We start from the raw sequence: 14,284 nt of genomic DNA on the forward strand, positions 1-14,284 counted from the left end.
AAGCCGCCATAACCGCCATCACCTTGGTGAACACACGCGGTGCTGTCGCCAGGCCAAAAGGCAACGCCCGAAACTGAAAGTGGTCGCTGCGGATTGCAAACCTGAGGAACTGTTGATGGTGCAAAAGAATAGGGACATGCAGGTAAGCGTCCTGTATGTCCAATGACACCATGTAGTCCCCAGGTTCCAGCGCCAGAATGATGGACCGTAGGGTCTCCATCCGAAACTTCGGCACCCGCAAAGACTTGTTGAGAGCTTTGAGGTTGAGAATCGGACGATACGACCCATTGGGTTTCTGCACCAAAAAGAGATTGGAATAGAAACCCTGGCCCCTCTGGGAGAATGGAACAGGCACTATAACTCCAGCCTGGAGCATAGTGTGCAATACCTTCCGCAGCTCCGTTGCCTTGTTCCGGTCTGATAGTAGACCCGTGGTGAAAAATCGAGCCGGGGGTCTGTGCCGGAAAGAGAGGGCGTACCCGTGGGAGACCACCTCGAGAACCCAAGTGTCTGTCGTGGTGACCGACCAACACTGGGCGAACTGCAGCAGGCGGCCTCCCACTTTGGGATCCCCCAAAGGGAGGCCCGGACCGTCAGGCTTGTCATCTGACTTAGGGGCCGGACGTCTGGTACTCCATGCCTGCTTCCGGGGCTTGGCCGATTTCTTGGGACCTGCCTGTCGAGGAAAAGACTGTGGTTTGGGCCTGCCCTGGGCCCTATAAGACCGAAAGGACGATGGTCCTGAACCAGAAGGAGCAGCGGCCGACGGGAGACATGCCGATTTGGCTGCCGCCAGCGTGGCCACAATCTTGTCCAGATCCGGACCGAAGAGAACTTCTCCATTAAAGGGCAACGCCTCCAAACCCTTTTTGGAATCAGCGTCCGCCTTCCAGGATCGCAACCACAAGGTGAGAAGAGCAGCCACCGTTGCTGAAGAAATTCGAGACACCAGAGTACTAATGTCTAAGGCCGCCTCGTTGATATAAGTGGCCGAATCACGGAGATTACCAATCAACTCCGCCTGATCGGCCAGACAGTCGGAATCAAAAGACGCCTCTAATGAATCCGCCCAGCGCTCCATCGCTCTGGCAACCCAGCAAATGGCCATAGCCGGCCGTGCTGCCCCCCCCCCCCGCAAGGGAATAAGCGGACTTCAGGCAGATCTCCACCTTGCGGTCCGTAGCATCCTTAAGGGAGGACATGGATGGCATCGGCAATGTGGCACTACGGACAAGACGGGTCACGTGAGAATCCACCTGTGGAGGGGATTCCCACTTAGCAAAATAATTATCCGCGAACGGATAAGCCACCGCCAGGCGCCTCTGCGGCTGGTATCCTTGCCAGGCTGTTTCCACGCCTCCTCTAAATGGTCCGCTAACTGACCCGAAAGAGGAAAGACTGTGGCGTCACCCTTCACATCCTTAAAAAAGGCATACTTGGATTTAGCCGCTGGGGGAACTTCGTCCTCAATCACCAAGGCTGTGCGGACTGCCCGAATAAGTGCAGGAATATACACCTTGGACCTAGCGTCAGCGTCCTTAGTATGGAGAGGTTCCTGATCGTAAGGATCCTGAATCTCCCCATCATCAGACGTCCCTTCGTCATCCTCATAAGGAGCCGACAGAGACGCCACCGGCCGTTTATGTGGCCGCATCACAGACTCCCCTTGCAACACATCCGACAAGTGCTGTACAGAACTCGTCAGGGAGTTAACCCACGCCGGCTCCTGAGAAACCAGGAGAGGGGAAATAGGGAGACTGCGGGGTACCACCAATTGTCTTGGGAAACCCTGCATGGGTGACGACACCACTGACTGCTGGGTCAAACCCATCTGCGTAAACGCGGGCTGCGGAGCTAACTGGCCCACTAAGGTTGTAAGCGCCTGAGCGAAACAAGCCCAGGGCGGCTCCTGTACCGGTGCTGTAACCGTAATAGGCCGCGCCATTGACAAACACTGCCGGCAGAGGCCCTCCACGCTACCCTCCCCCTCCGCTAAAGGTACTTTACACGTAGTACACTGTAGCCGGAGAGGAAAATCACTTTCAGACATGATGGTACCAAGTATGTGACCCCTCTCACCAATTGTATTTTAAAGAGGCGAGAGACCACCCTGCAGCACCGCACCGCAAGGGTTTAGCAGAAAGAACAGGGCCAGTAATAAAGCTGACAGTCAGAATAGAAGATACAGGCAGCAGCGCTAGCACAGTCACATACAATGCAAAGAATATCAATTCCTGCACTAACCAACGCTGATCACTCAACTACGCAGACACAGAGTCTGGTAGGACACAGCGCTGTATACACAGACCTGACCACAGCGGAGGAGAGGTATGCGGGGGGACCCAGACCACGATGCCTCCGTCCAGGCTTCCAGCAGCGTTCACCATGCGTTCAGGAAGATGGCCGCCGAGGAGCAGAGAGGAGGCTGGCCTGGGGGAGGAGCGCTGCCACAGGGCCAGTCGGCAGTGTGCAGAGAGGGCTGTGTGCAGCGGGGGAGGCGCCGGCTGTGAGACAGGGAAGGCGCGCTCCCCTGGCATGCATTTAACCCCCGGGACGCCGCAGCGCTACCGCTCTGCTGCGGTCCGCTGTCCCAGGGGGGTAGTGGAAGCGCAGGTTACATACCTGGCTCCACGCTGCAGCCAGTCCCCAGGGAGCCCCCTGGACCATGTAACAGTGGGGACCCACCGCGGGACCCCGCTGCTTACCTTGCTGTCCCCCTTGATTCCGGCCATGGTCCGGAACATCTGGGGTCACCGCTAGCTGTGACCCCAGATGCTCACCAGCATCCCCGGATCGGTACCGGCGTTCTGGTACCGGCGGGGGTGTAGGGAAGACAGCATGGACGTCAGGACTGACTGTCCATGCTGTACATCCAGATGTGCAACCACAGCTGCATGCAGGAAAACTTCAGGGGCTCTTCTAGCCCCCACTCCAACAGGTGCACCCGACTCCGGCCGGGCACCAAACTAAACTGAGGTGCCATGGCTCGGGGGCAGGGTATAGGAGGGGGACACTAGTGCATCCTGGGAGGCTGAAAGCTTAACTCTATGGTGCCCGATGACTGACGTCACACCTATACCCCAAGGTATCCTGTGGATACCCTATGGACCCTGAAGTAGAAAGTAAAGAGATGGTGTTGGTAAGCAGATTCAATGACTAGATATGTAGTATAGCACAGATCAATCACAGTATCACTGCTGTAACCAGTATCAATGCAATGTGAATTAAGTGATACCACTGAGGAAAGAGGTCCGTCCCAGTGTGTGTAGCTGATGGCCAAGCACTGAGGACCTGATTTAGACCCGGATGCTAAGAAGCGATTGCTCGTAGCTGGCCGATTGTCGCATTCTGCACATGCGTATGCATCGCAGTGTGTAAACCAGTGCGAAAGCTCGGGAAGTGTTCGCTCACTGCGCATAGACTGCCCAGCAGAGTGAGTGACAGGAGAAGCCGGTTGTGGGTGGGGACAGGGGCAGGCCACTAGAAACTGAGGAGTGGAGGTGCGAACGCAGGTGTGCCTGAGCGTCTTAACGCCGTTGTAGAGGCGTGCATAATTAAGAGGCAGCGTCATAGTACACGTCACCTGGTTATATTTCACACTGAAGTGCTCGCAGTGCTTGCGGTAGCGTATAGTCAACCTCAAGCGCTGTGTTCTCTTCCGATGGTACTCAGAAACCCCCCCTGACCATCCAAAACAAAATCCAGAGACGAAGACAGCCTTGTCTCCGTCTCTGGCCGTAACCTGGGTGGCCGCACAGAGTGGAGAATGCTTTGGGGGCAGACCCGGCCGCTGCTGCAATTTCTATTTGCTGGGTGCCCGCTGCGATGTATATTAGCGGCGCACCCAGCTGTCCCACTGCTGTGAGGTTTGTGTGTAGATCCCCTTCAGTAGGTAGATCTACGGAAGGGGATCTATTCTCAACCCTGCTGTGAGCTCTGCCTCCCCCGGCTCCCGCATGGCGCACTGGCTTTAAGGAGAGACGTCATGACGTCTCTCCACTGACTCACTCAACTCCCACAATGCATAGTCTACAAGGGATCAAGGACGAGGAGCTGTTTGGGCGCGTCGCGGGAAGGCTCAATGGCACTGAGAGGCTGACTGCAGAATCAAGTCAGGTCAGTCTCTTGTTAGTGTTAGCATGTTAGGTGGTATGTGTGTGCTGTATCTGTGTGATGTGTGTGTGACATTGAAGTCCCGGGGGTGTGTGTGTGTGTGCTGTGTGTGTGACATTGAAGTCCCGGGGGTGTGTGTGTGTGTGCTGTGTGTGTGACATTGAAGTCCCGGGGAAGAAGGGGCGTAGGGTGTTTGTGATGTATGTGTATGAGACATAGGAGTCCCAGGGAAAGGGGGGGCTGTTTGGCACCATGGTTTTATAAAATAAAAGTAATATCTGCACAGCCAGTGTCAGTGTGGTCCAACTGGCCAGGTGGGTGCTGTGCATCTGCATCGGGAACGTCCCGGGAGGTGAGGAGGGTGGGATATAGTAATGTACAATACTAACAGCTCAGGAGTTTTTTTTTTCTTTGTAAAAGAACTCTATCACTATTTCCCTATTTATTTATTTAATGTGAATATTAATTGGTGAAAAATGACGGGGGAAGTATGCTATGTGTATGAATGCTATGTGTATGCACGTATGTATGCTGTGTGTGTATGTTATGTGTGTATGCTATGTGTGCCTAAATATATATATATATATATATATATTATAAATATGGAACCCCTCCCCCCTAAAAATCCTGCGTTTGCCCCTGTACCCGATGTACCGATGGTTACATACACTTCCTGGAGATGACGTGCGCAAGTGGGCGTCATAAGACAGGCTGATGGGCGTCTGCATACACAAAGTGATCGCACGCCAGGACATAGAGGGCGTGCTTACGCCTTGCCATACGATCGCCTGCCATGCCGTCACTTAGCCGAATTTGCATAGGCTGGGTGCGAGCGTACAAATCTAGCGAGCGGGTCTGAATGAGCTCCTGAGTGACAAAACAGGGAGGGTCAATTCTGTCATTACTCATTCTATCCTTTGGCTGCTGAGTTACCTGCAGTGAATATTTCTCTATGTATGCTTATATAGCTAAATATAAATGATTTTGTAACATTAATGCGCATCAGTCACTTTAAAATATTGTCATAATCTATCTCTCATTGTTAAACACTTTACTGGTATTACTTCTTTATAATGATCCTATCGCAGTCCTTAAACCGATCACAGAACTAAGGTATGCAATGGCCATTCACTGAACTCAGCGATTAGGAATCATACTACAGTAATACCAAAACCTATTCCAAGATTCAGTTACACACCAAACTGAAACCACATTTAAATGTATCTAATTAATATTATATGATTACAGGAAAGGGTCTCGGGTAATAAAAGAGTATATTTAATATGTGATACCTGTTCCCTGTGTACTAAACGCTCAGGAATATCAGTATATGAAGGGCTGAATCCTAAGGCATTGGGTGTAACCAAATCTAGCTAAATCCCAAATCCTGGATTCGGTATATTCTACATTAAATGTAAAATGTCTAAAATGATCATACCTTTTTTTATTGGTCGATCTCTACCAGGCAGTGATGGTAGTGTTATCAAAGGTTTACTTTGTAGATGATCTGCAATAGATATGATTTAATTGATTAAACATAATCATTAGCAATAGTCAGAGAAAACAGTTATAGCAGACACATACGGGGTTATCTAGACAGGATCAGTTTCCAACCTGGTGATACATACTGTATAAGTGGTCTATTTGGACACATGTGAGCATTTTTTGCCCAGGTCTACCATTCAGACCATTTAGTGGCCAGTTAATAACATTGGCAGATGGCCCATACACACAAATGGCCTGATTCTGAGTCAGATGGTAACCGCGAGCAATGCTGATATGTACGCAATTGGCTGATGTTGCAAGTACTGTGCATGCAGCCAAGTCCTACTGCACACGAGTCCTGATAGTTACTGCACAGAGACGCAAATTGGATTTGGGGGTGGGCTAGGCAGACACGAATGAGTCTAAAGATGCAGAACTGCTCACACAGGACGCCATTTTCACATGGAGAAACTGTGCCTGCCATAGGGCTGGTGCAAGTTTTGATGGTGCATCTGATTTGCACTGCTGCAAGTGGGCGTCTCTCTCTGCATCTGACTCACAATCAGCCCCAAAGTAACAGTGGCAATAGAGACAGTCAGGCCACCATTAGTTTGGGTGAATAGTGACCAGTAGCGGATTTTACCCACCAATAAAATTCGCCACCCTCAGGGACTGCCTAGCAGTGGCATGACTTCCCATTGGAAGCGCACCCTACTAATCACAGCAGGACAGGCAATCCCTGGGGGGAGGTGTTCTTTCCCCCTGGGACTGCCAGTCTTGACTGCAATTAGCAGAGAGAGCGCTTGCAGTGGGAAGCCACTCCCCTGCTGTAACGGCAGCCCTATCTGGCATCTAGGAGCTGCAAGTGATGTGCACAATGACGGCCCAGGAGAGGACATCAGACTCCCCAGGAGTTAATTGTAAGAGACTGAGTCACCACTAACAGTAACCACATAAAGGTCCAGTATGACCTTCATCTGAATGAATTTACTGTCCATCTCTACCCCAAACTGATGGCTCACCTTCCTGCTGATACAATGACGTTCTCCAATATGTATTGCTCAACTTTAATTCAGCTTTAATCTCTATGCCCTACGAAAATATGGGCATATTATGATACAGACACCACTATTGTTACTCACCCCAAAAATTATATAGCACCTCCTCATTTTTTCTCATCTTCTTTGCATAATGGTCTAAAAATATGTCAAACAAAAAAAATATATTAGTACAAATGCTTATGGGTGGCAATGGTATAGTGATGTATCACATAACAGCTGTGTTGTGAATGCCCAACTCTGTGATCTTTCCAGCAAATAGATGAGAAAGTCACATAGGAGAGAGATCAATGTCTGCTAGAATTAGGCAAGTGGTGGTAGAAGCCAGGAGAGCATTTCCGGACCTCCGGAGTATTCAGGGAGGCCTGCTGGATCTGTGTTATGAACAAGTGAAGCTAAGTGTAACAATTTTTTTCCAATCTTAATTACCCAACTCAGCTGTGCAGGTTAGATGGCTGTGGGGGGAGGGAGGGGTTTAAATTAGAACTGTGGGGGAAGGCGAGGGGGCGGGGGTGGGAAGAGAAGTGATTTGCAGTATAGTGTGGAGAGAGAAGGGAAATGGGGGAGGAGTTTTTGGAGTTTCAAACATGTGATAAGGAGGTGGATTCAATATAAAAGGCCAGTACAAATATAAAATGTATGGTAACAAAATGCTAGCAGTGTCCCAAACAAAACAGGTGGACTAGACAGAATGGAAGATAGTTATGTTATTAAGGCCATGGCAATAGTTGGATATAGCAATGACATACTGATAGGTTGGAATCGGTATGTAATGCAGCCAGATGTATTACCGGCGGACTAAATACCGACGCTGGAAGCCCGAACCGTCAGGATCCTGACTGGGGCTGGTAAGTACCCTAACTTTCCCCTCTCCCCCCCACCTAACCCTCCTTTAGTGGTGCCTAACCCTAACCTCCCCCTGGTGGTTAGTGTTAGTATATTTAATACTTGATACCTGTTCCCTGTGTACTAAACTCTCAGGAATATCAGTATATGAAGGGCTGAATCCTAAGGCATTGGGTGTAACTGAATCTAGCTAAATCCCAAATCCTGGATTCGGTATATTCTACATTAAATGTAAAATGTCTAAAATGAGGTTACTAAATGAGGTTACTAACACTAACCTCCCCCGGTGATGCCTATCTCTAACCCACCTTCCCGCAGCCTACACCTAACCCTCCCGGGGGGGTGCCTAACCCTAACCTCCAACCAGTGGCGCCTAACCCTAACCCCCCCCCTTCCCCTAGCCTAACCCTCCCAGGGGGTGCCTAACCCCAAGTCCCCCCCGGGAGTGCCTAAAACTAACCATCCCCCCCGCGGGTAACAGCTAACAATCCCCGCTTACCTTCCTTCGGAATGCCGGGCATCGGGATTTCGGTGTCTGACTACAGATAGGCGTCGGGATGTAAAAGCCTATGTTTAGTACAGAGTCGGGATTCCGACGTCCAGCATTCTGGATGCCAGGACTTCAACTGCATCCCGATAGGTTAATTGGCTTCTGATTAAGTCACCCTAGTGAATGTGTGTGTGGTAGGTTAGATTGATTGTTAGCTCCACTGAGAAAATAATAACTATTCTCTGTAAAGTACTGCGTATGTGTAATAGCTATATAAATAACATAATAAATATATCATGCTTAGAAATGAGGGAAGTAGGAGGTGTTTGTCTATATGTAAAATCTGTTTAATACCTACACTCATGCCATGTGTGAGAGATAGCACATTCAGTAACTAATGGATCACTATGTATATTTATGGACTTCCTCATAACTGTGTCAGTAGCTCAAGATTGGGTCACATTTGCTGTAAATCAATTCATAAAAAAGAAACAAAATAGGGAAATGAATGTCAGACTCACAAGTCTTAAGGTGCGTACACACAAGACAATTTTTTCAACGATATTGCCGTTAACGACACATCATTACGACAATTTTGTTTAATCGTCTAGTGTGTACACACTAGATCGCCAACGATGCACGCTCCCGCGGGGCGTTAACGATATTCCCAGTCGGCTATACTTGCAGTACAATCTGGGGATATCATTAGCCCCGCTCCCCCCTACATTGTTCGTCGTTGCCGACTTCGGCACCCCCATCAGGTCCCGCCAATGATAATATCGCTCAGTACACACATCATTTAATGTGTACCCAGCTTTAGGTTTAGATGTTTTGGTTGGATTCTGGCGGGTGCTATTCTAACATATACATTGTAGATAACAATTTAATAGTGTCAGCATGTTTTCATGAAGAATCCGTTATACCTAACAAATAGGTTTCTGGTTCATGTGAAATATGGTATTTGGATTTTGAGTAGTTAGATACTGTTCTCCAAGACCTGGTGCATGAGATATATGCACATGGGAAGAGTATGCTAGGGCTAAATGTTACACTTTCAGGCCTTTTCTTCATAGCTATGACCTTGCAGGTGGCCTATAACGTGAGGTGTCCTAGCTGACATAAAGTGAAGTAGGATAACTCAGTGCCAGGCTGTGGCTGCAAAGGATAATCCAATCTTGAGCTACATAAAAAGAGGGCTAAATGCATGTGCTACACAGATCGTATCACCATTATATAAGTCACTAGTTAGACAGCATATTACATATACTGTATGGTACACTCTTGAGCACCTCACTCTAAGGTGGACATTTGAGTCCTATGAAAAGGAGTTTCAGAGATGGGCAACCTCACAAATAAGGGAAGGAAAAAGTAAAATTAGAAAGAGAAGTTAGTAAAAAAAAGTTTTGTTTTCTGTTGATAAAAGGAACTTTGGAAGTGACCAAATTAATATGTAAAAATATATCCAAAGCTAACACTAGGATTTTGGACCAAGGACCTTCCAAAGGACAAGGGTTTACTAATTGCAAAGGTAAAAAGAAGTTTTCACCATCAGCATTGGGAGGGGTTCTTTGCTGTAAGGGCGTTTATGGATTTTCATATCACATCAGTTGGTTATGGTAAATTTACTTACAATTTAAAAATGGATGTCTTTAATTACATGCTTGCCAACTGTCCCTGGATGTCCAGAGACTAATGAATGCCTGAAATTCTCCCTGATCCCGTTCACACTAGTGCAGTGGGCGCTATATTGCACATGTGATTTGCTGTGAATTGCGTCATGGTCCTGACCCTCGCTGGGTGATGCAGAAATATTGGCGTGCGGGCAGGGCCATAATGACTCCAATCATATCGCACATGCTCTTGCCACTTGGGCCTCCCCACCATGATCTCCCAGAGTGTAGGTCCTGAAAATAGACAGGCATACTTCCCAACAAGAAATAGTATCTGATTGGTAGAGGATATTATAAGTGTGATTGATCCAAGGAATTTATCTGATTGCCATCTTTGTGATCGAGAGGGAGGTATAAATTAGCAACTGCGTAACAGCTTTGTTTTACCTTTTCAAATTTCCAAACTATAAAAATGTATTTAAGGTGACATTTGCCTTAAACTTTACAAATGTGTTATAAAGAATGTAACATAAACTGCAATATTATTAATAATATCAATATTAATATTGTTATCTATTTAGAAAATTGAGATTTAAAAAAAAAAAAAATTCTTAAATTTTTTAGATTTAATATTTAAACACGTTAACATTTCTCACCTTTCTCACACGGAATGTATCTGAAATCCATGGGTTCACTGACTTCTTGGTCTGACGGCCGCCTAAGCTGCATTTTTACTGTTGTGACTTCGTTGATATGAAATGGATATGCCGGGGTCTTAAACACAATGGCAACTTGCCGGTGGACATCAGCTTGTCCAAACTGTCCTTTATCTTCCCAATTGTCGGTAAAAAATCGCACCTGAATGTCATCTTTACAGAGAAATAAATTGAGTTAATGACAATTGTAACCTTTTAAATGATGCTGCTTAGGAAATAATTGTGCATAAAGTAAATACAACATAACAATAGGTGCCCCAGGCCCAGGCGTTTCAAAATTTCAATATAAAGATTGAAATACATTTTCCAAATGACATCAATAATAACCCCTGATATTACATGAATACACACACACACTCGCATGCACTACAGAAACTATATAAAGCAACACAGCCATAACTGAGTGATCACAGAGCAGCAAACAGAGCATCCCAGTGCAGGGGCGTATTAAGAGAGGATGGGGCCGTGTGCCTCCCCCTCCGGGGCCCCCTACCGACTCTCTCCCCGGCAGCGCACTGACCGCAGCAGTAGACTCTAGGTACTAGTCTGTGCCCAGAGTCTACTGGTCACGGGGAAAATGTCACGGACGCCATTTTTTCGGCGATTTCACTACTGCACATACGCGAAGTAGCAGGAAAATGGCAGCTGCGGCTATTTTCCAGGCTTTTTGTGCAGCGCTGCTACAGCTGGCCCGGGATTTCGGAGAAGTAAGTTTTAAAAACTATGGGTGCAGGGTGTTCGGTGTAGGCCCCTCCTAGACCCAGGGACCCATGTGCACTGCACACGCTGAACCCATTATAGATACACCCCTGTCCCAGTGACTGCCATCCCAGTGACTGCCAAACATCGCCAAGCAACAGAGAGAATTTGTGACTGCCATACAATATAGAGAACATTTTTGTAACTGCCATACAACATAGAGAACATTTTTGAGACTGTCTCACAATACAGAAAGCATGAGTTGTGGGGGTGGGGGTGTAGTTAAAGGGGGGGGGATTTATTTTTAATCGGAATTACCTATCATCCCTTCTACACTATTACAATAATTATAAGCTCCTCACCAACCCATGTACTGGTCTACACATACTGGTGCATGGTATCAGAACTAGTTCACACAGAAGTTCTGATGCTAGTAAAAGTAACAGGTCCTGCTGTGGCCTGTGAGGAAGCTGGACCACCAGTGAGGAGGTAGGGGCCGTGCACTGCAGCAATAGGCTGTACACATCAGACAGTCTCCGGGTGGAACTGCAATACAGTAACTGGTGCCCCTCTCAAATATTCAAGGGGGTTGAGCCGCCCCTGTTTCGACTCCCCTGTTCCCGATAGGTGTTGTATTTAACATTCTTTCAGCGGTAGCTCACCCTGCACCCCCTTCTCCCGCTATGCCACAGGAGAAATGGTAAAACAGCTAAAGCGCCATATTAATGACTGATTGGTTACTGAAATCAAAACAAGCCTGATGATATTCCATGATATGATATTAAATAGTGGCAAAATTAGCTCCTCCTCCTCCTTAGCTGATCGCACAATCTTACTCGCAATTTGCCATGACCATGTGCAATTAGAAAAATTAGACCATACTTATTGGGCCAATAGGAAACTGAAACTGTTCTGTCAAAGTTGGCACAGAATCACTGTAAAGGGGGTCATAGTGACTTCAGGTCAGGAGAGACTATTCCTCCAACCATCCAACTAGTTGGCTGGAATGGAAATCCGGTAATGCATGGGAGCAAATGACAATCAGCAATTTGCTCCCAAACACTGGAAAATGAACAAAAGCTGTTGTTCAGACAAGTTGTTTAAATCAAATAGATTTAAACAACTTGCCTGAACAACCTTTTTCGTGTGTTCTGGTGTTTGGGAGCAAATTGCTGATTGTCACTTGCTCCCGTGCATTACCGGATTTTTATTCCAACCAACCAACTCGTTGGATGGTTGGAGTTAAGTTGGTCTGGTGTATGGCCAGCTTTAGGCTCATATGTGGTGTGATGAATGGCATACTTCCCAGCTGTCCTGAGGCAACCAATAAGTGTTCTTCTGAGTGGAGGGGTTGCATTGTGCTGCAGCCAAATTCCATTCTGCATTTCACCTAGTTTTAATCATCCACATAACCTGTGTAATTCATAGGTTTCCCTTATAAAAGCAAACTCTTCAACATGATCCGTTCCATCAGGTACAAAATGCTCTGCTCCTGGACTTCCTACCTCATTTATGATTGCAGCCACCTGTGGTGAAATACCCTTCTCATCAATTAACTGGTTCAACACAGGTATCAGCAATCATAACTTAGATGGGAAGTCTAGGAGCAGAGCATTTTGTACCTGGTGGATAAGGTCATGTTGGAGGTTAGGTAAAAGTAATATAGCAACACTACATAGACCTCTTAGCTGTACTGCAACGTTGGAAGGTAAGGAATGTATCAGATGCAATGGAAAAATAGTAGTAATAGCTATTGCAGGTTGTTGGTGGAAGAACTAGTAAATATTGCACTGGAAATATCATTCAAACCAGTTTGCTAAATATATATGTTCATTACCCTCTCTTGTTCCATTGCAATTTATACTGGTAATTTACCTCACCCAACAAGTGCACTATAGATAAAAGTGTAGTTCTCTCCTTTAAAAAAAAATGTGGCAGCCATTTTGTAGGTTAAACCAATATAAACAATTTACTGTCTGATTTATTGTAGTAGATAAGTCATGGAAAAAAAGATATTTTTAATGTTTCCCAGTACCATTAATTGTATAGGTAACTCCACAATATAAGAAACAGTCACCTTTTTGAACTTTGTCGCACAGCAGGAATATTTCATCGCCTCCAGCTGCGCTCCCACAATTCTTATTCACACGACATATACGCAGTTCAGCAGTGTTGGGAGCACCTGAAATGATAAATTAGTTTAGTCCTCAATATTTGGAACCATGATGAGATATTATTACATGTTCCGGGATGTAATAAAGCTAAAATGCGATCAAAACTCCCAAAACTGCCTATTTCTGAGTTTTGGCCACATTCACTATATGTACCAAACTCCAGAATACAGTCTGGAGTTTGGACCCAGTAGGCAACGGCATCGACAGATGTCTATGGGCTTCTTTATGAGTTCTACTTTGAGAAGGATCCAATCGTATCCCTCCCAGTGTTCGCTGTGGCGCACGAGTCATGTGATGCATGCGTAGTAGGTCTGCTGGGTCATTTGACAGCTCTTATCAGGAGAACTTTTCTCTGCGCATTTGTAGAAACATTCTGGCGTTATTATTTAATAATATCTCGCCCTTAGTGGCTGCTATATTATATGAAGTATCAGTAATGTGAACACATTACTTCATTGATATTTGAGTTTAGACTGTGGCAAGTAAGAATATTCCCATTTGATTTTCAATGGGGAAGATGATGGATGTTTGTATTTAACAGAATACTTTTATTGTGCATCTGTGTCTGTATTTAAATGTAGTTTACATGGTAAATGTGACTTTTGATCTTACTAATAACACTGGGGGTCATTCAGACCCGCTCGCAAGCGGGTCGATGGTGCCGAATTGCGCATGCGCACGACGGAGGGAGCTCCGTCGTGCGCATGCGCGAGATCCGAATAATGACGGCCAAGCCTACCGTCTGAGTCCGGCCCCACTGACATCACTAGTGATGTCAGTGGGAGTGATTTTGGCTCTGATAGAGCCAAAATCACTCCAGGTCTTGCGGTCACCGAGACCCTACTGCAGGGTCTCGTCGCAAGCCCGATGGTTGCGATGGTCTTGACCATCATCATGGACGCTCGCTATAGCTGTGGGTGGTAACCCAAAGCTATGAGAGTGTCCATGAGGCCGCTCCAAGTTGAGGGAGGAGGGCCCTGATTCAGAGCGAGTGCTCTGGTCAGAGCGTCCGGCTCTGAATCAGGCCCACTGTTCAGACACTATTCTGTCTCATGTATATGATGCTTCATTACAGTAATACAGATGTGACCAC

General features: G+C 46.8%; 1 protein-coding gene across 1 annotated transcript in view; it reads right to left on the reverse strand.

The window, feature by feature from the left end:
* REL (REL proto-oncogene, NF-kB subunit) overlaps nt 1-14,284 on the reverse strand; it is a 92,196-nt gene that overhangs the window by 9,778 nt on the left and 68,134 nt on the right. The window contains exons 7-10 of the mRNA XM_088477315.1: nt 13,095-13,199; nt 10,259-10,471; nt 6,741-6,794; nt 5,552-5,620 (exon numbers count right to left, since the gene is read on the reverse strand). Coding sequence (XP_088333441.1) covers nt 5,552-5,620; nt 6,741-6,794; nt 10,259-10,471; nt 13,095-13,199 — 441 coding nt within the window. The remainder of the gene's footprint in view (nt 1-5,551; nt 5,621-6,740; nt 6,795-10,258; nt 10,472-13,094; nt 13,200-14,284) is intronic.

The sequence above is a fragment of the Taudactylus pleione genome, unplaced genomic scaffold (genome assembly GCF_031769625.1).
Source record: "Taudactylus pleione unplaced genomic scaffold, aTauple2 ptg000201l, whole genome shotgun sequence".
NCBI classification, from domain to species: Eukaryota; Metazoa; Chordata; class Amphibia; order Anura; family Myobatrachidae; genus Taudactylus; species Taudactylus pleione.